At 37.8% G+C, this 24,338-nt stretch overlaps 1 protein-coding gene across 5 annotated transcripts; it reads left to right on the top strand.

Moving 5' to 3' along the window:
• Window positions 1-11,772: 11,772 nt before the first annotated feature.
• LOC103508393 (ras-related protein Rab-40C) lies at window positions 11,773-16,445 on the top strand. Of its 5 annotated transcripts, none has more exons than XM_026823010.1 (6): window positions 11,773-12,105; window positions 12,387-12,433; window positions 13,063-13,100; window positions 14,009-14,202; window positions 14,795-15,017; window positions 15,684-16,131. In XM_026823010.1, exons 1-6 carry the CDS (start codon window positions 12,043-12,045, stop codon window positions 16,034-16,036), a joined length of 918 nt encoding a protein of 305 aa, XP_026678811.1. In that variant the 5' UTR covers window positions 11,773-12,042; the 3' UTR covers window positions 16,037-16,131. The 5 variants fall into 5 exon arrangements, 4 of the variants coding, with proteins under 4 accessions (XP_026678811.1, XP_026678812.1, XP_008471157.1 ...); XR_003391272.1 differs by lacking the exon at window positions 11,773-12,105 and adding an exon at window positions 16,197-16,445 and having other exon boundaries at window positions 12,313-12,433; window positions 15,684-16,110; XM_008472935.3 differs by lacking the exon at window positions 11,773-12,105 and adding an exon at window positions 16,137-16,445 and having other exon boundaries at window positions 12,313-12,433; window positions 15,684-16,051.
• Window positions 16,446-24,338: the final 7,893 nt, after the last annotated feature.

Here is a 24,338-nt window from a genome sequence, read left to right as displayed (position 1 = left end):
TAATTGCCATGCCGACATTAAAAGAGGAGAGAAAAGTGAATGAGGGGAGGGTAAAAAATCGAAAAAAGATAGGATAGATTTTGGTTGGTGTAATGTAAATCTTGCACTTTTCGAATTCAATTTTAGCACACTTTAATACATGTAAATGAAAATCTTACTCCTGAGGCTGTTGAGAAGTATTTTTGACTATATTTTGTGTCCCCTTTTTACTAGTACTAGATTGATATTCTATTCTATTCTATTTTATTCTGTTCTACTCCCTACTACCACCATTAGGGGTAAAGGGACTTTTCAGTCCTATTCGGGCAGGATAAACAAGGTATTCTATTCTATTCTACTCTACTATATTATTCTATTCTATTCTGTTCTACTCTACTATATTATTCTATTCCCAGATTGATGATGACATCGCATGCCGGCCGCACTACAAGGGTGAGCGCAACCACTTCTGCCAGGAGAACATTGACGTGAGCAACTTTCTCAATCTTCACTCTCTGGGCAACCACGAGGCTTTCTGTCTTGCTTATGTCTTCACCTATAGGGACTTCACTGGAGGAACTCTGGGCCTAGCCTGGGTAGCTTCGGCCTCAGGTAAGAATAGAGTATATCTCGTCTATTCTGTTAGGATAAGAATGAAAACTCCCTTTATCCCCGCAGTCTAGACTAGATATTCTACTCTACTATATTATTCTATTCTATTCTGTTCTACTCTACTATATTATTCTATTCCCAGATTGATGATGACATCGCATGCCGGCCGCACTACAAGGGAGAGCGCAATCACTTCTGCCAGGAGAACATTGACGTGAGCAACTTTCTCAATCTTCACTCTCTGGGCAACCACGAGGCTTTCTGTCTTGCTTATGTCTTCACCTATAGGGACTTCACTGGAGGAACTCTGGGCCTAGCCTGGGTAGCTTCGGCCTCAGGTAAGAATAGAATAGAATATATCTCATTTATAGAATAGAATATATCTCATTTATACTGCTAGGATGAGATATATTCACTCTCTGGGCAACCACGAGGCTTTCTGTCTTGCTTATGTCTTCACCTATAGGGACTTCACTGGAGGAACTTTGGGCCTTGCCTGGGTAGCTTCGGCCTCAGGTAAGAATAGAATATATCTCGTCTATTCTGTTAGGATAAGAATGAAAACTCCCTTTATCCCCGCAGTCTAGACTAGTCTATTATGTATGTTTGAACAAATTGCAATAAAGAAACTAATTATTCAAATAACTGAAAAATAAACCCATTAACCAGAAAATTAATAAAAGTGAGAGATGAAAAGTTGAAAAAAGGAAGGTTTTGTTAAAGTCCTAGCATCGGCAAAAGAGTCTGAATGAGGTCTACAGTTCACAAAACTACTATTTCTTCACAATATCAAAAGATCATTGATAATGAACCATTATCATTCTAATGTCAAGATCAATCACAATAGACTAAACGAAGATTCTACTAAATTAGGGATGTCGATATTATATCGATATTTCCGGATATCGATATTTTGGTTTCGATATATCGATATTTGATATCGATATTACGGTTCCGATATATCGAACAATATCGGAAAAAAAATGTCGATATCGAATAAAAATATCGGTATTTGTGGCGTGTTCGCCGGCTAGCTTTACATCAACCAATGAAATCCTTTGTTCAGTGATTACTCAAAAATGTCGATATCGAATAAAAATATCGGTATTTGTGGCGTGTTCGCCGGCTAGCTTCACATCAACCAATGAAATCCTTTGTTCAGTTATTACTCGATGATGCCGTTTATTTCATTCCTTAATTCCCAGCCGTTTCTGAGATATAAGCGTGGTTCGCAAATCACGAACCACCCTGTATATTATACCTATCTACATTTTCAATATCGCTACTAATTGGTTCAATAAATAAACAATGAGTGATTGGGGAGTTAGTTTATCATACTTTGTGCTGAACATTCCAAAAGAAGGTGTAGTCTCAGAATTTATTGGTCTTCTTATGGATGATATAAGAAAATGCGTCACTACTTATATGGGTTTAAATTAATATAAAGTAAATATGTATTAATTTTAAGTTTACGTAAGTACAGGAAAATTGTTTACAGTGTTTACGTAGTTTACAAATTACAAAATTATAAATCTTACTTATGCATTGTAGTTACTGTTTGATGCGTGTTTGATTTGTGGCACAATTCGATCTATTAATCAAGAGTAAAACTCCAGGTGCAATGTAAGCTTGAAAATTAATAACACCCGTTATAACCCTTGGTTGCTTTTTTATTGTAGAATGTAAATACAACATCATCTGGTCCTGATTTAATAGGCAAAAATATTGGAGGATTTTGGTAGAATTTGATGGAAAAAAATCTGGTGTGATCATCCACGACTTTCCTTGTCCTATTAAATCATCCATAACATCTGAAAACCGCACCAAGTGGACAAAAACCTTTGACCAAATGTGTACATAACTTTTCTCATTATAGGGTAAGGAAAGTAAAAAGGCAATCGATCATAGTGTAGTGTTGACACCGCTCCTTGCTTATCAGGTGCAAACTGGAAAACAGTGTTTACGTAGTTTACAAATTACAAAATTATAAATCTTACTTATGCATTGTAGTTACTGTTTGATGCGTGTTTGATTTGTGGCATAATTCGATCTATTAATCAAGAGTAAAACTCCAGGTGCAATGTAAGTTTGAAAATTAATAACACCCGTTATAATCTTTGGTTGCTTTTTTATTGTAGAATGTAAATACAACATCATCTGGTCCTGATTTAATGGGCAAAAATATTGGAGGATTTTGGTAGAATTTGATGGAAAAAAATCTGGTGTGATCATCCACGACTTTCCTTGTCCTATTAAATCATCCATAACATCTGAAAACCGCACCAAGTGGACAAAAACCTTTGACCAAATGTGTACATAACTTTTCTCATTATAGGGTAAGGAAAGTAAAAAGGCAATCGATCATAGTGTAGTGTTGACACCGCTCCTTGCTTATCAGGTGCAAACTGGAAAAAAAAAAATTCTGACTATGCAAGTATTCATAGCTACCACACATATCATAACATAACACAAAGGAACAAAACATAAATCATTCACTGAACATGACTTTACTCAGGACATGCTACCAAAGGCAGACATGCTATGAACAACATCAATCAGACAAACGATCTGCAATTGTATGTTATTATTTCACACATGCTGTCAAGTAAACAACTTCCGACATTGGCCTTGACATAATAAAAGTATTATGAGAACACAATGCTTAAAAGTGCACTTATAACACGATAATAGCACGATCTGGTCCCACTTTCATTATAAATATTATAATAATAAATGAATGACATTAAGTAAATAATTGCTCAAGTTTTATATCACTTTGACATTTAAAACATGGGCAAGCCGAATACCTGAGAAATGCCTGATGTACGAGTATTTTAATATTTTAAAACAACAATAAAATAAAATTTGCCAGTCTGGTTAGTTTGGAGGGTAGCGCGTAGCGCGCCATGTAAGCGCTAGGTCGCGTTTAATTTCCACCCGGGGCGAGCTTCATCTTAAACAGATAAGGTTCGTTCTCCGAACGGCTGACTTTCTCCTATCCTGTCCCCTTTTCTCTCTACGCTTTCGGGATGATAAGACCCTAGGAGTTACAGTTTCCTCTGTCAAACCTCTTGGATATTGAAGAAATCGAAGAGAAGTCTTTCGGGACGATAAGAGCCCCGTTTTTCGGGACGATAAGCGTTGTTACAGTTCCTTCTAGTCTGGCGTACAAAGAGTAGACACATATTATGATTTTACGCCGTTTTAGCTCAATTAAGATTAGCTAAAAACACGATTTTCTTATCACTACACGTCATTTTCTAATCAGAAAACCGCATATGGCTTCATTAGCACTAACAGTGACTAATCGGTTACTTAGAAGTGTGAATGATCTTTTGATGGACAGTTATGTATTCATGGAAATTATCAACACCTACTTATTTGTTACTTGATGGTGAGAATGACACCCAAAGCATTTTTATTCTTCGAAGAACATAACTGAGGATAAGGCCTTAGCAGTTATAGTTCCCTCTGTCAAATCTCTTCAAAAAAGACCGACCGACCTACGGGAGTTATGATAAAAACAAACAGACCGGTAAAATAGAAAAATCGCCCAAGTTAAAACAGACACGAGTGCCAAACGTAGCAATCATATTGAATCACCGCATGATATCATGGTCTTCAATTACCATTTCAATCGAACAAGCCATACATTATTGTCTATTTACGTCCTGAGCTTCAAGAGGTGTGTCCACACATAGTCGACGGCTGTCGATCGATGTGAATTTGTTGTGAATCGATATCGATCGACGAGGTGAATCTATGTTGTTGAGGCAGTGTGGACGGTTCAATTTGAACGATCGATTTCGATCGACAACCGGTCGACTATGTTTGGACATACCTTAAGTCTAGTATACATACAACGGAAACATTTGTTTTGCAGCAGTTGTGAACAGTTCCTTCCAAGATAGACTAGATTCGTAGAAGCTTAACCCATCTTTTGGGGCTTTTTGGCCCCTACACCTAAGCCTCGGAGTGGGCTTTTTGTGAATCCTTTCAAGATAAAACCTAGTGTGCACAAAAGACAAGACTAGGTAAATGCTTCAGAAATGAGTCTGGAGAGTAAAAAGTTGTTAGATTGTTGCAAAAACATTTCTGGATTGTTGAGAAACAAAATCAAATCATGAATCTTTGTGGTGAAGCAGAGAGCTTTCTCACAACTTTGTGGGTATCACAGTATTACAAGTCTTTCATTTAAGTACTCAATCATCATGGTAATGGTAATGGTAATAATATTACTTTTATTTAACAATAAATACAAAACATAATGAATGACAATTGAACAAGCAAAATGACAAATGTAGGTACAGATTAATAAATTGAATTTTTGCTATGCTAATCAATTGTTCGTTTTTTAACATGGTAAGTATTATAAACCCAATGTGGCTAAGCACGGGTGGGGTTTATTATTTTTAATTTATCTTTTTCCAATTATTTCATTCATTTGTCATTCATTCATTCATTTCATTCATTCATTTGTCCAATTATTTCCAATTATTTTTTTTTTTTTTTTTTGTCTTTTTTTTTTTTTTTTTTTCATATTTTATTATCGCTCGTCTCTTCGACGTGTAATGCCGCCACTGGTCGCTACTCGATTAAAGTAGCTACTCAATTGTCCTCACGAGGCTGAGTGCACCCCGAACTCCCGAACGGAGCCAAAAAAAAAAAAAAAACTCGGCCCCGCCGGGAGTCAAACCCGGACCTCCTGCGTGCAAGCCTAGTGTGATACCCACTCGGCCACGGAGGTTGCTTGTTGAGAAACAATATTTCTGATGAAAATATTGCTGGTGTCCACTAGGCAATCTTCTTCTTTTTTCTTCGCCTTTTCCGTGTACGGACGGGGTCGTCGTTTTTCGTCAGCCTCTCAAGCAGCCCTAACTAGGGTAATTGTTTTGGGCTGACATTTGGTTTTGGCTACAAATTTTATGATGGATCCCTCGCACTCAACCTTTGCTATTTCTTTAGCAAGAGATATTCAGGCTGGTCCCTGTTTAAAGTTTTCTAGCCACCAGACTTTTGAATAGAGGCCACATATTGGCCATATTACCGATGTTACACATATTGCCATGTTGCCATTTACTAGGAAATGATCATGGTATCAATCTACTTAGCTCTGCATCAACACACATGCTCCATACACCATACAATGACCCTAGGGTCTCTGAATAGTTAGGGGTCTGGGTCCCCTCTCTCTCTCTCAATACTTAGCATAATGGGGACATACATAGATAATTATGTATACTACATATTTATTTTATTTACTTATTTATGTATTCTCCTCCTCTCCTCGTCCCTGTTTTTACAATAAATAATGCTAATACATAAGTAGGTATGTGAATTGTGAATACACATGGTAGTGAAGATGAATATTTAGCAGGGAGTTCAAAGTAGGTACTGTAGAAATCACACAAAAGAAAGACCTCAAAAGGGGACTTTAATTCAATTTTGTTCATGACACTGATAACAGTGATAATCAAATGCATTGAATTTTTCTGGCTAATTTCACATTTTATTTATTTACACACAGCATCACAATTCAAGGCCATGTGTGGAAAACAAACAAATAGGTAGGTAATTAATTAAGTGCTTATTTATATCCAACCTTACAAACTATACCTAAAGCAAAAGTTGTCCATCTGGCCTCTTGGTAAGTAGAGCTAGAGAGCCTACCCAGAGATAAATAGGTAGGTACTTAATTACTTAAGTACCTACCTCAATAGAATTTCTTTCTACTTGAGACCTAGCCTAATAGATCAGTAGGTACCATGATACCTATACCTACCTATTTTGACCATGCTGTAGGCACCTCAGTTATTTTAATTATGGAAACCTCGGTGATTTAATTGGCAATCAAGATTTCCTTCATAACGACTGTACCAATTATCATCGATAAAATGATAACTCAGTTATGATTACTGAATAATTTACGATCAAGGTGATCTGTGACTAATTTATTATAGCTACTTACCCAAGAGTCTCAATAATATGACATCTCACCTACCAAGCCTCTATCAATAGATTTTTACTTAGGTATTTATTTTTATGTACCTAGGTACCTAGTTACTTAGCTTTAATAATTTTAATCTGATTTTAATGTAACAATTCTGTTTGAGTAGTATGCTGTGTTATTTGGCAAACCCAAACTTTGGGCAGCTCATCAATAAATTGTTATTGGTTGCTTCTCTCTAAGTAAGTATTGTTTGTACAAAATGAGTTTCAAGTCCAAAAGATTCTGCACTCAATTTGTCCATCTGATTGTTTGGTCTAGGGAAAATTAGAGCTCCCTTGAAAACCTGGTTTGGGAATCACTAGTCTAAGTTAGGTAATAGGTAATTATGTCATGTTTATTATTGATATGTGTTTATAGGTACTTACCCAATGTTTATTTATACACTCATATCAGATATGTATTAAATGAAATGTTATGGTGGTTTAGATAAACACTGTAGGTAGGTACTTTACTACATGTATAGCTTGTACCTACATGATAATGAAACACCTTGATACTAACATTACCTACCTACTTATACTTACTTAGACAAAACATACCCATGTTCCTAGGTAACCTACCAATTTATGTAAGTAATAGTGATTATACCTCAGCAGTTGCTGAATTGGGGTCTTGGCCTTGAGTTTGGGCATATTTTCAAATGGGCAGAACTTACAAATACTTCATGTATGATGGTTATATTTATAGGTATAGGATTACTTATTACTTTTGTATGTATTTCTAAACTTTTAAGTATGTATTGTGCCTAAAATGACCACCAAATAAAGGTTTATTTATTTATTTATTTTAATAGTGATGTAGGTACATAAACACCTAACTCTATGTACCTAGGTTGTAGGTCACAGGTTAAAGTTTAAATTGAATCCCATTCTGAGGCCTCATTTCTAAAGAGAAACTGTTTTCCTACCTCTACTTTGCACAAGCTAAGTGCTTACTTAGTGGGTAATTGCTTGATTAAGGGTATAATAATACTGACAAAAACAAAGAAAAATAAAAATGTGACATACTTAATTATGCTTTTAAAGAATATCTTAAAAATGATCTTACTTTCTCACCCTTTTAAACAAAGTTCACACAATCACAACCTTTCCTGACCAACAAAATATTGTGTGTTTAACACAACTGAACTTGAGAACTTTCAGTAAGTTTGTATACCTATTGGTGAAGCCATATTTTCAGTTTGAAAGTTGATGGATAACTTGGCTTGAGGTTTAGTAAGCTAGATAACCAATTAGGTACAGTGCTATTTACCCTTTCACTCTCTAGGTCCAAGCCTCTCTCTTCCCACCCGTAGAACTATACATTTGAATACTACACATCCAAACACTATGAGACAACCCATCCTCACACATCCCACGACAGTTTCAATCACAACAACACCACCACCACCACACATTTCTATTATTACACAATACACACCATTATCATGAATGATGAAATGGAGGGTTCCATGCCCCACCATGCTCTCGGTACCAATTTGATCCCAGACATCAACAGTGCTGAGGTGTTGCTCTCAAGATTGACCCGAGCCACCCTTGCCCAACTCAGATCCGGCTGGTACAAATTACTGCAACACTACATGGCCAGAATAGACCCATCTGTGCCTGATTGATGTCCCAGGTGCGGTGGGTCACCTCACAACGTCCACCAACTCCAGACCTTCTTACCATCCTGGACTCAGTCCCCCTCACCCCCCCCAATTTGGCCCTGATTACTTACTACAAAAACAAAGAGATGAAACAACCCAAAAGATGACAAAAAAAAGTCAAGCAATGTTCATTCAAACCTGAGGTCTTTCTCCAGGATGTTTGTCCAGGAATCAAACCACTGAACATCAACAAAGAACTAAGAACCAGTGAAATCAAAACTTACCACTCTCAATGAACGGTATCAAAATGCTGAGAAACAGGACATTTTTAATCAAAAAAGCACCAAACATAATTTTCTTGAATCACAAAAAACACACACACAAAAAACCTAAATCTACAAGGAATGATCTAATAAAAATTAAATGCAATTTGTTAGTTTTGTTATTTCATTGTTCTGAACTACAACTTGGGGGGCTAGACACAAAAAGGATACATTTTAATTAACTAGGGGACAACTGTCATACTGGTAAATTACGCAAAGATACTGAATTCTGTACAGGAATTGGAAATCTCTGGAGTTTTATTTTTATTAATTAAGTAGGTATTTTAATTAATTTAATTTCACAGGATCCCGAGATGCAAGAACCAGATCCAGAACTAGAAGAGAAAGAGATGAAGGAAAAAGGAAAACTCAGCTGGGATTTGTGGACGGCCGTCGAGGAAAGGGTACATGGTTGCCAACAGGACATCACTAGATTACCGCACGATAAGTATGCTATTACCGTACATCCATCATCCATTGATCCAATGATCCATTGTCATGGATTTCTCACAAGCCTTCGATCCGGTCGTCAGATTTTTTTTTCTTTCTTTCGTTTAAGAGGTTTGATAGAGGGAACTGTAACTGCTAAGATCTTATCGTCCCGAAAGCGAGAGAAGGACAGAATAGGGGAAATCCAGCCGCTCCGAGAACGAACCTCATCCCTTTAGGATAAAATCTGCCCCGGGCCGGGCGGGAATCAAAGAATCAAACTCGCTAAATAGGCTGTGCTGTGAACAATGAACATCCATCATCCATTGTCATGATTTTTTCTTTCTTTCTTTCTTTCGCTTAAGAGGTTTTAATAGAGGGAGCTGTAACTGCTAAGATCTTATCGTCTCGAAATCGAAAGAAGGACAGAATAGGAGAAATTCAGCCGCTCCGAGAACGAACCTCATCCCTTCAGGATAAAATCTGCCCCGGGCGGGAATCAAACTCGCTAAATAGCGCTTTCAAGGCAGACGCGCTACCAACCAAGCTAACCAGGCTGGCTAAAGGCGTTAGAATTTAGAGTTGGTAAATCCCAGCCCAAGCATTACAGCACTGTCTAAAAATTGAATTTTCAACGTCGTAGGTAAAATAATTTTTCGCTGTTTTGACTTCAGATTTGGATTTTTGAGGACTTTTTACGTAGAAATTCACCTTTTATGACTACAAAAACAAAGAGATGAAACAACCCAAAAGATGACAAAAAAAAGTCAAGCAATGTTCATTCAAACCTGAGGTCTTTCTCCAGGAATCAAACCACTGAACATCAACAAAAGAAGAAAAGAACTAAGAACCAGTGAAATCAAAACTTACCACTCTCAATAACGGTATCAAAATGCTGAGAAACAGGACATTTTTAATCAAAAAAGCACCAAACATAATTTCCTTGAATCACAAAAAACACACACACAAAAAAACCTAAATCTACAAGGAATGATCTAATAAAAATTAAATTAATGCAATTTGTTAGTTTTGTTGTTTCATTGTTCTGAACTACAACTTGGGGGGCTAGACACAAAAAGGATACATTTTAATTAACTAGGGGACACTGTCATACTGGTAAATTACACAAAGATACTGAATTTCTGTACAGGAATTGGAAATCTCTGCAGTTTTATTTTTATTAATTAAGTAGGTATTTTAATTAATTTAATTTCACAGGATCCCGAGATGCAAGAACCAAGAACTAGAAGAGAAAGAGATGAAGGAAAAAGGAAAACTCAGCTGGGATTTGTCATTTGTGGACGGCCGGGGAGGAAAGGGTACATGGTTGCCAACAGGACATCACTAGATTACCGCACGATAAGTATGCTATTACCGTACATCTCTCATCCACCTGTGCTGTGAACATCCATCATCCATTGATCCATTGTCATGGATTTCTCACCGGTCGTCAGATTTTTTTTTTCTTTCTTTCGTTTAAGAGGTTTGATAGAGGGAACTGTAACTGCTAAGATCTTATCGTCTCGAAATCGAGAGAAGGACAGAATAGGAGAAACTCAGCCGCTCTGAGAACGAACCTCATCCCTTCAGGATAAAATCTGCCCCGGGCGGAAGGCAGACGCGCTACCAACCAAGCTAACCAGGCTGGCTAAAGGCGTTAGAATTTAGAGTTGGTAAATCCCAGCCCAGTTTCATACCTATATTTTTTTTTCCCCCGAACGACACAAAATGTCCTTGTAGGCAATGTAAGTGGGAAAGTTTGCACTTTGTACGAAGTTGTCAGAGTTCAGGCGAAAAAATTCTGAACATGCCATGCGGCCACGGCCATGCCTACTAAATCCGTACAAACTAACGAAAAATTGAACTATCGTATATCGTACTAATTTACTGTACAAACTGTATTATCGCACAATCCACCAAGTACATCTGGCAACGCTGTACAAACGCTACTAGCGAGCTCTAACGGATTTTAGGGGAGATGCATATTGTACCAAGGATTGCATTCAAAATGTATTTCACGGCGTTTCTAAAAGAAAGTTCATTTCTTCCAGAACGAAAATGCGTTAAATAAGGTATTTTTTTTTATTTTCTGACATTGATCGACCTCGAATCTCCGATCCTTACTTACAACGACGATAAAATTGAAATAAAACATTTCAAAGGACTTTTGAAAGCTCAGGAAATTTCAAGTCCATCTCAAGTTTACCTCCGTGAAATAGAAAACGCCTTCAAAAACTGAAAAAATACCAACCGCACGTCCTCTGTTTATTTACAAAATTTTCTTTTTGGCATTTGCGTTTTTGTGTTTTCTGCGCTGCGATTCAACTTCTAATTTCTTTTCCAAAACTAATTTAAAATCTTTTAATCAATTGATTTAATTCAGTTTTTCTAGGTATTTAAATTCCAGTTTTGGACAGTTCTTGCGTTTTAAAACAATACAACCTGCGGTCGTATTGTGAGTGAATCACTGACACCACTTTCAATATTGCACTAAAAACATTTCAAAGGACTTTTGAAAGCTCAGGAAATTTCAAGTCCATCTCAAGTTTACCTCCGTGAAATAGAAAACGCCTTCAAAACCTGAAAAAATACCAACCGCACGTCCTCTGTTTATTTACAAAATTTTCTTTTTGTCATTTGCGATTTTGCGTTTTTGTGTTTTCTGCGATTCAACTTCTAATTTATTTTCTTTTCCAAAACTAATTTAAAATCTTTTAATCAATTGATTTAATCATTTAATTCAGTTTTTCTAGGTATTAAAACTCCAGTTTTGGACAGTTCTTGCGTGAGTGAATCACTGACACCACTTTCAATATTGCACATTATTTGTGTTTTCTGCGCTGCGATTCAACTTCTAATTTCTTTTCCAAAACTAATTTAAAATCTTTTAATCAATTGATTTAATTCAGTTTTCTAGGTATTTAAATTCCAGTTTTGGACAGTTCTTGCGTTTTAAAACAATACAGCCTGCGGTCGTATTGTGAGTGAATCACTGACACCACTTTCAATATTGCACATTAGTACCCTCCGCAGCTCAACAGATGTACTACTGATTATGAAAAGGAAATTCAAGTAAGCTTTTTAAATTGACAGCTTGGCTTATGGAGACCAAACCAGTAGTGGCAACACAGAAGCAGTATGATTATCTGTTGAAATTCCTTCTGGTTGGTGACAGTGATGTGGGGAAACAGGAGATTCTCAGCGGGTTAGAAGACGGCTCAAACATCTGAAAACCGCACCAAGTGGACAAAAACCTTTGACCAAATGTGTACATAACTTTTCTCATTATAGGGTAAGGAAAGTAAAAAGCCAATCGATCATAGTGTAGTGTTAACACCGCTCCTTACTTATCAGGTACAAACTGGAATTGACAGCTTGGCTTATGGAGACCAAACCAGTAGTGGCAACACAGAAGCAGTATGATTATCTGTTGAAATTCCTTCTGGTTGGTGATAGTGATGTGGGGAAACAGGAAATTCTCAGCGGGTTAGAAGACGGCTCGGGCAGAAAATAGAGAAGAATGGAGGAATGTCATTAGAAGAATCTGAGCAACCTTCGGCTACGAAGACGCAACAACAATGATGATGATTTTTTTGTACGTAGGTAAGTAGGTATTTTATGACATCCTTAGAGTGTGACAAATTTTGGTCTCAGATATTTCAACTTGAAAATCAATTAATACTTTTTTAAGGTATGCTTGTACTTAGTGTTTTAGGTTGTACTTAGAAAGTAGGTTCCCTAGATTTTGGTTAGGTAAACCGACAAAAATCCTAGATTTGGGTTAGGTAACCCGACGAAAAGCCTATATTTTGGTTAGGTAACCCGACGAAAAGCCTAGATTTTGGTTAGGTAACGCGACGAAAACCCTATATTTTGGTTAGGTAACGCGACGAAAAGCCTAGATTTTTGACATCCCAATCCCACCACCCATTAAGAACTTCGTTAAATTTTAGTTTGTGTATACGAAAATTTTGTTTAAAAAATCCCTTTCTTTCTCTCCCTGTGAATTCAAAATTCATTTTTCTTATGGTCTGTTTTTATGTTTTAGCACTTTCTCTCGAAATGTCTGACTGTTAGTTGTTTTTAGACTGAACTTGGAAAAAAAATTCCGCCGTTTTTGTAGACGGCTCGTCGGAGTCCCCGTTCTGCAGTGGCAGTGGTAAGTATGATGACATGTTAGGTTTTCAACTTTGAAGGTAATTATTCAGAAGCCACGACAATGAAAAAGAAAACTCCTTTTTGTGTTTAACCTAACCTCATAATAACACTGGTCACTGCTCATTTGTGATAGCTCCTTTTTGTTGCAACTTTCCATTGACATGACTTCTGAACAAGTAGGTACCTACCTCTTAGAAATCGGTGGTGATGAATGCCTACCTCAACTTTGAAGGTAATTATTCAGAAGCCACGACAATGAAAAAGAAAACTCCTTTTTGTGTTTAACCTAACCTCATAATAACACTGGTCTCATTTGTAATAGCTCCTTTTTGTTGCAACTTTCCATTGACATGACTTCTGAACAAGTACCTACCACTTAGAAATCTGTGGTGATGAATGCCTACCTTTATTCACCTATTTTGTAGTGATAAAAAGCTATGAAAGAACAGCTATATTGGGCTTATCAAATGGGTGAGGACTTTAGTAGAAAGAGTAATCCCAGATCAGCCTGTGGGATTATAAACAGGGAGAACAGTCGACCCTAACAAGCCTAGCTAGAGCTGGATGAAGTTTTTTCTATATTTTACCATTACCAACTGTATTACTAAAGTCATAGCTACAAAATAAGATCAAAAATATCCTTTTTGAATTTCTTTTTTTAAACAAAAAATGATTTTTTTTTATTTCTAATCAAAAGTCACCAAAAACATTATACCAACTGTATTACTAAAGTCATAGCTACAAAATAAGATCAAAAATATCCTTTTTGAATTTCTTTTTTTAAACAAAAAATGATTTTTTTTATTTCTAATCAAAAGTCACCAAAAACATTATATTATCTGTTCCTCTTGTCCAAGAATCAAAAATATTTGACAAATAAGAGTTATGTTCAATTTATATGATTTTCAGCTTACAAAACCACCACCATATTGCTTGATGGCAAGCGAGTCAAATTACAGCTATGGGACACATCAGGCCAGGGGAGGTTTTGTACAATTATCCGATCCTATTCCCGAGGAGCACAAGGAATTTTACTCGTGTATGATATCACCAACAAATGGTCTTTTGACGGCATTGACAGGTGGCTGAAGGAAGTTGAAGAGGTAAGAGATGATGATTTTTTTTTTATTTATTTATAGGTATGTTGTTGTAGGTATTTTTGAAAAAAGCTGATCTCAGTGCAACTGAAATGTAAAGTTGTACATTTGCTTTCAGGAAAGGAGCCCTGAATAGTTGATTAATGTATGATGTATGGGAAATAATGCCTTGTCTACCTATTCTTTTTAAATATTTATAGCTCATGGCACAAACGACATTCAAAAAACATATTTATGTTATTAAAGCACCTAATAAAAAATACCTATTTAAATCTAATAATAAAACAAATTCTGTCTCTTTCCTTTTTTTTTTTTTTTTTTTTTTTATTTACCTATAGGTAAGTATGTTGTAGGTATTTGTGAACAGAGCTGATCTCAGTGCAACTGAAATGTAAAGTTGTACATTTGCTTTCAGGAAAGGAGCCTTGAATAGTTGATTAATGTATGGGAAATAATGCCTATTCTTTTTAAATACCTATTTATACTTAGCTCATGGCACAAACAACATTCAGAAAACATATTTATGTTATTAAAGCACCTAATAAAAAATACCTATTTAAATCTAAGTAATAATAAAACAAATTCCGTCTCTTTCCAGCATGCACCAGGGGTTCCAAAAGTTCTCGTAGGCAATAGATTACATTTGGCTTTCAATAGAACTGTCACTACAAGGGAAGCCGAAATGTACGCAATCAAAAATCAAATGGCATTTTTTGAAGTCAGTCCACTTTGTGATTTTAATATTAGAGAGTCTTTCACTGAGCTGTCAAGGAGAGCTCTGCAGAGGAATGGCATGGAAAGGTTGTGGAGATCAAATAAAGGTAAGCACCTACTTACTACTTACTTACTTTCAATATTGTTTTGCTGTATCTTTTACTTGTCCTTTTATAGTTGACTAAAGTTGGCAGGAAACCATTAATTAATTTTGAGTCTTTCACTGAGCTGTCAAGGAGAGCTCTGCAGAGGAATGGCATGGAAAGGTTGTGGAGATCAAATAAAGGTAAGCACCTACTTACTTACTTTCAATATTGTTTTGCTGTATCTTTTACTTGTCCTTTTATAGTTGACTGAAGTTGGCAGGAAACCATTAATTAATTTTAATTTTAAAGTACCTAGGTATGGCAAAGTCATAGAAACCAGTTAATTTCCCCCCCCCCTCTTTCTCCTGTCCTAAGTAATCCTCTCCACTAATAATAATACAGTACTGAATAATAATAATAATAATAATTAATAATAATAATAATAAGAAAATTCTTCCTTTACTTTTCAATGGAAATCAAAACCTTTAAACCTGTCTTGCTCAGAACTCGATTTTTGTCTTGAGACCTTTCAAGAGGTATTAGTATTAAGAATAACTAGGTTTTTTTAGATGTACCTATTTAGCTGGACAATAAAATAAATTTTAATTGTAATTTTTTACAGGTAGGGTCTGGTCCGCCCGTCTGTCGATGTAAATAAAAATAAATATAATCTCCTCTCGTTTTCAGTGATCTCACTACAAGAGCTATGCTGCCGGGCGATAGTGGCTCGCACGACGGTCTACGCCATCAACCAACTTCCCCTTCCCAACCTGATCAAATCCCATCTGAAATCGTACGCCATGACCAGCTATACTACAATGACAATGACCACTTCGGCCCGACAACACACGAAGAAGCTTCGGTTCCCCTCGGCCCAGTCGACACATTCCCTCCTGGACACGCCCAGTCCGAGTGCAGCTACGGCGAGCCTGGTGAGTTGTGGGACGGGTGGCGCGAGCAGTGCCAGTGTGAAAGTGTCGCATAGTCAGAAGAGCAAACATTCGAGTTGTGTGGGCAGGAATTCGTGTGTGGTGTCGTAGAGGGATTTGTCTTATCTCATTTTCTTGGGAAGGAAAAGTTTGGAGACTCTTTCTTAGACCTAAGGTTACTTTCTGATCACAAAAAGCCCACTCGGCTTATCTCATTTTCTTGGGAAGGAAAAGTTTGGAGACTCTTTCTTAGACCTAAGGTTACTTTCTGATCACAAAAAGCCCACTCGGATGCCTAGGTGTACGGGCAAATAGCCCTAAAAGTTGGGTTAGGCTTATACGAATCCTTAGGCTTGAAGTTACTTCCCCACACCTTTCTGAGGGAGAAGTTACCTTCCTTTGAAGGACATAAGTCATTTTATTTCCCTTTGTGAGGGGAAAGTGTTTTCTTTTGCCCTTCCGAAAGGGAAGGTCTAAATGAAAAGCATTCCATGGTAGATTCCGTGATTCTAATGGATCCAATTTTTATTGTATGACTCGAAACCATTTTTTTTTTATTATTATTATTTGAATTGAATTACTTCTTGATTTGAAATTTGGTCTTTTTGAAGGCATATTTCTTTCTCAATTCGTGCTTTAGAAGGCATGTTTCTTTCTCAATTCGTGCTTTAGAAGGCATATTTCTTTCTCAATTCAAGCTTTAGAAGGCATATTTCTCTCTCAATTCGTGCTTTAGAAAGCACCCCCCTCGGCTTGTTGTACATGTTACTTTCCATTATAAACTAAGACCATTTCGAACTACATCGAACATCATTGTGAGTTTTCATTCAATTTTTAGGTATTGTTTTTTTACGAGTAAAACATGAGTAATTATCAAGGTAATCCCACCACATTGCCCTCACGTGATGTGATAGTGTGTTTCTATCTCATAACCTTAAGTCTCATAACTTGATGATCTTCAAACCTGATCTTTTGACATATGGTTGCGTGCGTACGATATACGTATATTTGCGCTAATTTCACTTGTTTAGACCTGAAATTTACGAAAATCGAGTGAAATTTTGCGTATCACGTACAAACGAACGATCTGTCGAAGAACTAATTTTGAAGGACATACATTTAACCCTGTATTGTACCGAACTTATAAGTCCAGCCATTGTACCGAACTTAACGCACGGGACGGGTCTAGGTCCAGCCGTGGTACGATCTTCTCTTCAGTCCCGAGTTCCTTTCCCACCACGCCTGACGTTTGTCCCGTGTCCCGCGGGACGGTGACGGGATCCAAGCAGTCGAATCCAACCCCCTTTGGTGTCTTGCTCTCACTTCTTGCACGATGCGGGCAATGGGGTCCGTTATTCGGGCGGGGTACCCTATACGAGGAGTAGGGTCGTGAGCCCCTATGTGGCCGGGGGGAGGGGCATGATCCCATTCTGCTTGGTGGTCAAGGCGGGGCCTTTGAGAGGCTGGGCTGAACCCTAACTGACAACAAACAGGGAGAGACAGAGGAGGAATGGAGGAGAGACAAAGGGGGAAGGAGAGGAGGTATTGAGGGGAAGGGGAGGAGAGATAAGGAGGGGAAGGGAAAGAGGGTGAGTGTTACGTACATTCGAGTTAGGTCAGGCATAGACTTGATCAAGTCCGCCTGTAAGGTTCATCAGCCAGCCTAGTTAGCTTAGTTGGTAGTGCGTCTGCCTTGTAAGCGCTAGTCCGCGGGTTCGATTCCCGCCCGGGGCAGATTTTATCCTGACGTGATTGTTCGTTCTCGGAACGGCTGGCTTTCTCCTATCCTGTCTTCCTTCTCTCTTCGATTTCGGGACGATAAGACCATAGCGGTTACAGTTACCTCTGTCAAACCTCTTAAAAAAAAGGTTCATCTGATAATGAGTGGCTGGCCTTACATGTTTTTGCTTAACCCACTAAGCGTTAACACACGGGCGAAATTAGAATTCCATTGATCGATGATCCCAGACGACAGAAGGTGTTTCATCTGGTTTTGATTAAAGAATAAACATTAGGTATTACTGCTTTTATAGGTAGGTAAATAAAGGTGACTATAGGCCGTGGATCATTGACCCTCTACAATCGCCAAGATCATCGACCATCGCAGAAAAAATATTCAGCTCAATTTCTTGATTTTCTGCTAGGTTGGTACTATGGTCAAGGTTCCATTGATGACACTTCTCTTCATTAGCATGGTTTACTAACGTGTGGTTTTTTCCTATGGAAAATATATCGGGGAACAAGGAGCAAAAGGCATCTCCACCACTTTGATTCATGTATGTACGGTTAATTTTTTCTAATCTCTATGATTAAATTATCGGGGAGTCATTATCTTTTACATGAGAATCCTCAATTCTCTTCAGTTTTGTGCTGTTATCAATGAATGCTTTAGAAAGCACAATTCTCGAATTATGCTGTCTCAAGGAGATTTCTCTTCGATCCGCAATGTTGCCAAAAACCGGGTCTCCTTGAGCTACCTTTAAATAAAGATATTTGATTTAGATTTGTTCGCAAAAAAAAAAAATAAATAAATAAAATAAAATAAACAAAAATTAAATCACCTTTTGAAAGTCGTACAATTCCTGTCGGTTATTTTACTTGTTTCCCCTGTATTTTGTTTGGCCGAGGGAGTGCTGTCTCAAGTTTTGAAAGTCGTACAATTCCTGTCGGTTATTTTACTTGTTTCCCCTGTATTTTGTTTGGCCGAGGGAGTGCTGTCTCAAGCACAATTCTCGAACTATGCTGTCTCAAGGAGATTTCTCTCTCAATTCGTGCTTTAGAAGGCATATTTCTTTCTCAATTCGTGTTTTAGAAGGCATATTTCTTTCTTTAACACAAAGATAATAAAATATAAAAAAATATAGCGAAATTATTTTTTAATTTTGACAAGTAGTTTTCGATTTTTTGAGCCCTGAAGAAAATGAAATATTTTTTTCCGATCTGACGTCACCGTAGCTACGGTATACCTCGGAGGCATGCGCGTAGCGGTCCGGGACTTGTAGATCAGTGTACAGGTATTCGATAATCTGTAAGGGACGAAAACACAAGGATAAACGAGACCTGGATAAACGAGAAACCTGGATAAACTAGAAATTTTCAAATCCCCTTCATTTTCGGGCCAAAAACCTGGTTTAATAAAATAAATAACACAGGTAAAATAAATATGTATATGGGTTCAAAAACTAACGAGCAAATTTCCACAAAACTATAATCGTAAGCTTTTGCGCTTGGCATACAGTTATGTATTTAGACTTTTCTAGACACGGGAATTAATCATACGGTATGAGCTGGGAAACTGACCATGATGGTGAGGAACAACTGAAAATAAAATAAATAACACAGGTAAAATAAATACAGTCAAACCTGGATAAACGAGACCTGGATAAACGAGAAATTTTCAAATCCCCTTGATTTTCGGGCCAAAAACCTGGTTTAATAAAATAAATAACACAGGTAAAATAAATATGTTAATGGGTTCAAAAACTAACGAGCAAATTTCCACAAAACTATAATCGTAAGCTTTTGCGCTTGGCATACAATTGTGTATTTAGACTTTTCTAGACATGGGAATTAATCATACGGTATGAGCTGGGAAACTGACCATGATGGTGAGGAACAACTGAAAATAAAATAAATAACACAGGTAAAATAAAAATGTGGGTTCAAAAACTAACGAGCAAATTTCCACAAAACTATAATCGTAAGCTTTTGCGCTTGGCATACAATTATGTATTTAGACTTTTCTAGACACGTACCTACTTCTGTAAAGTAGCTTAAATTCAAGTTGTCAAACATTTTTTAAGGATGTCAGGTCAATAAACCTTGAGTTTTGAGGTCGACCTCCTATTTTCTCTCTTCTAAGAAATAATAATTTTCTCCTAAAAAGAAAATTTTGACGCGGCCTTCGACTGTAATAGTAAAAATATTCTCCCCACCTTTACCTCCCCTATTCCCTTCCTCCCTCTCTTTCTACCTTCTTACCTCCCCTCTTTCCTACTTCCCTTCCCCTCTCATTTATCCTGTCGCCTCTTCTCCCCTATTTCTCTATTAGCAACACTTTCATCCCTCATCCCTCTCTCCTCTTTCTACCTCAATAGTATCACCTCCCCTTCCTCCCTTCATACCTATTAGAAAATTCCTCCTGGCCGTTTATTAGTAATACACTCCCCTCCTTTCCCTCAACCCTTCCCCTCCAACCAATTCTCTCCCCTCCCCTCAAGCCTCCCTCCTACCCTCCCTCTTTCATTTTGATGGCAATATTTTCCCACCTTTCCTTTTCGTCCTACCCCTCTGATAGTAATACTCTCTCTCTCTCCTCCCCTCAATTCTTTGCTTCCCCTCCTCAACCCCTTTGACCTCTCCTCATCCACTCACCCTCCCCTCCAATGCCTTCCTCTACTCTCCCCCTCCAACGCCTTCCTCTACTCTCCCCCTCCAATCCCTTCTCCTACTCTCTCTCTCTCTCTTCCATCCCTTCCCTGCCTCCTTTTATTTCGATGGCAACATTTTTCTCCTAAGTTTGATTGATTTTCCACGAGAATTTTTGACAAGCAATTACCTACCTACCAAGGAATTTTCGGTTGGTGTCAAGGTGAGAGAGAGAGAGAAGGTGAAAGAGAAAGAGAGAGAGAGAGGGAGAGACATGAAGAGAGGTTGTGTGTGTGTTTTTTTTTCCTTCTTTTGACATTAGGTTGTCAAAAAGAAACATTTTGTTTCTACGCTCTACCTATCTATACTTACCTACCTACCTAATGTCCTAGCTAAATACCTATCAAAAGAGATAGGTAAATACCAACCAACCTACCAACCTAATGTAATAGCTACCTACCTACCTACCTAAGGGTAAATTTTGACATACCTATAAGGGGTCAAGATCTAAATCAGCCCTAGGGTGATTGCTTTTGGCTACCATTTTGTTTTGGCTACACAAATTTTAGGAGTGGATGCCTTTCGAGAGAGAGAGAGAGAGAGAGAGAGAGAGAGAGAGAGAGAAATGAAGAGAGGTTGTGTGTGTGTTTTTTTTTTCCTTCTTTTGACATTAGGTTGTCAAAAAGAAACATTTTGTTCTATACGCTCTACCTGGTGTATACTTACCTACATACCTAATGTCCTAGCTAAATACCTATCTAAAGAGATAGGTAAATACCAACCTACCAACCTAATATAATAGCTAAATACCTAATAGCTAAATACCTACCTAAGGGTAAATTTTGACATACCTATAAGGGGTCAAGATATATCTAAATCACCCCTAGGGTGATTGCTTTGGCATGCCATTTGGTTTTGACTACACAAATTTTAAGAGTGGATGCCCTTCGCTCAACCTTTGCTATTTCATTAGTAAGGGAAATTTTAGGCTGGTATCCTCCCTGTTATAGTCTCCCAGCCAGACCAGGCTGGTCTACTCCCTGTTCAAAGTCCAACAGTTCTAATGATTTATAATACTTAAAAAGGATAAGGAAAAAACCCTAACCTAATCCAACATACATAACTACCTACTTATTAAGTAGATATTGTTCCCTATTGTTAAGTGGGTAAGTACTTCTGCTCACGTACACGTAACAATATTCTAATTACCGTCTGACACGAAATTTTGTCTGAGAGAATCGCATGAGAAAACAAAGTTAGGAATTTTGTATCCAAAGTAGGTAGGTATCAAACAAAACAATATTTATTTTGTTTGATACACTTACCTACCTACCTACATAGCTGTTAAGAAGAAGAAAAAGAAGAAGAAGAAAAAAAAAACAAACAAAAAAACAACAGGCTAGTAGACCTTGAAATAGCAAGTTGAAACAGTCCACGATAGATCACTGAAGTTAAGCAACGTAGAGAGTAGTTTTAATCTGGATGGGTGACCATGTGGGCACTCATGTGACCATATGTAATATTACGTCATCATCACAACTTTTGTGAGATGCAAATTGCATTTTTTTTTTTTTTTTTGCCAGAGTACAAACCTACGGTGGGTGCTTCGTGTTTCCATTATTAGCATAAAAGAGCATTTTTTTTTTTTTTTTTTTGCCAGAGTACAAACCTACGGTGGGTGCTTCGTGTTTCCATTATCAGCATAATGAGATGATGACACATCTTATTCTAAACAGACAGTCTAAATAAAACACAAAAAATATTACCTACAATACCTACATACGTACCAAAAGCACTAAATACACGAATACGATCCAAAAGGACTACTTATAATACTCGTACCTACAAACCTACATGCAAATTGCTTTTTTTTTTTTTTTTTTTGCCAGAGTACAAACCTACGGTGGGTGCTTCGTGTTTCCATTATTAGCATAATGAGATGATGACACATCTTATTCTAAACAGACAGTCTAAATAAAACACAAACAATATTACCTACGTCCCAAAAACAGTAGGTACTTACTCCTATAATAATACCTACGTTCCAAAGAAAACGTCCCAAAAGCACTACTTGTACGCATACGTACCATAAAAGAGGAACACACGGAAAAAACACTTGTTTGCACTTCGGACGTTATTGCTTTCTATTATCAAGTTATGCTGACGGTACAAAGGCCAAGTTTCTACTGACCTGAGTTTAGTAAACGACATTTTAGACACGCTAAAATGAGGCGCTTTTCTTCTTCTTCTTCTTCCTCTTCTTCTTCTTCCTTCCTTCCTTCCCTCCCTCTTCCTCTTTTTCTTCGACTTTTGTTTGCACGTTATTTCTTCTTCACCTTCTTCTTCCTCCTTTTCTTCACCTTCTTCTTTTTCTACTTTGTTTACCTTCTTCTTCCAAGGCCTTTCTCCCTTCTCCTTTTCCCATCTTCTTCTTCTCCCAGTACAATAAACAATACCTACTCTCACTAGTTATAGGTACATAGTAAGAAACATAGTGCAATAAACAATACCTACTCTCACTAGGTATGCGTCCTCTTTCTTCTTCATCTAAGTTTTCCTTTTCCCCTTCTTCTTCCAAGGCTTTTTTTCCTTTCCCCTCTTCCTCTTCATTCTTCTCCCTCTTCTTCTTCTTCCTCGTCCTTCTTCTTCTTCTTCCTCTTTCTGCCACGGTCGTAATTTGTAACACGAGGAATAGGCGTGAATGGAAAGCTCAAGCTTGTGTGTGTTGATGTTTACTTCCGTTGTCATGGTAACGGGTTGATCACGGTTAATCTCAGAGATAGCCAACCTAGTTAGCATGGAGGGTAGCGCGTCTGCCTTGTAAGCGCTAGGTCACGGGTTCGATTCCCACCCGGGGCGGATTGTATCCTAAACAGATGAGGTCCGTTCTCAAAACGGCTGGCTTTCTTCGAGCTTTGCAATCACAGTTCCCTCTATCAAACATAAAAAAAGTAAAAACTTGTTGCTCACTCCTTTTGAAAAAAAAAAAAAAAAAAGTGAGTATTTTACCGTCGTGTTTAGTCCGTAGCAATGAAACAACTGATACCTACATTAGACTCGTGTGGTCTGTGTCGTAGCATGCCCGGTAATATGTCCCTCATCAGATGGACAAGAAAAACGAATACAAATGCTGGTTTATACTTTATAGTGACATCAAACCCGGTACCTTGGGATGGCAAGCAAGCGACCACTGGGCTAACTGTGTATCTGAGCGCACGGTAGTGCGCTAGGCCAAGTTCCAGTTTTACCTTTCCTGAAATAAAGCTATTCGTAAAATTCAACGTGGGTACAATTTTTTCCTTAATGTACTCCACTTTGTGTTTACTTTTACTGTGTATATAATGGAGAATGTTAGATATGACTGAACATGACATTTTACAGTACTATAATGGAGAAGGGTAGGTATGATTGGACATGAGTGACATGACAGTATAATGATAGGGTACACCCATCACATAGGAAGACAGCAAGACAGTATAGTTGTGTTGTTTTTACCTCCAATAAAATAAATAATGTGTGTTCATGAAATGAAAGTCTCCCCTCCCAAATTCATACCACTCCTCCCATGATAAAATGGGGGGGGGGGGGGGGGACGGCGTGTGTGGAAGAGGGGGGGTTGGCAGGAGACGGGTGTGGGGGTGGGGGGTGGATAGGTACCCACCACATTTTCGTAAGTTTATAGAGGGTCAGGGAATATGAAGGAAAGGTCTGATGTTTAGAGGAAGAGGGTGAAGAAAAAGGAAAGTAGAGGAAAGAAGAAGAAAGAGGAGGATGAAGGAAGGAAGAGAGGAGGAGAAGAGAGGGGGAAGGGGAGGAGAGAGAGAGAGAGGAGAGAGAAGGGAGAGAGGTAGTATTGATGGAGTGGGAGAGGGAGGAGAGAGAAGAAGTGAGGTAAAGGTGAAGAGAGAGAGAGTGTGTATGTGACGTGTGAGAGTATTCGTAGAAGTGATGTACCGTAGTGATGGGTATTGCTAATCCTGATTAACGCTACGGATAATTAGTGTCTGCTATCTAAAGGTCAGAATATATCTTAGCTATTTACGTA

The sequence above is a fragment of the Diaphorina citri genome, unplaced genomic scaffold, assembly GCF_000475195.1.
Source record: "Diaphorina citri unplaced genomic scaffold, Diaci psyllid genome assembly version 1.1 scaffold394, whole genome shotgun sequence".
In the NCBI taxonomy this organism is placed as follows: domain Eukaryota; kingdom Metazoa; phylum Arthropoda; class Insecta; order Hemiptera; family Psyllidae; genus Diaphorina; species Diaphorina citri.
This window is presented reverse-complemented; position numbering and strand designations above follow the sequence as displayed.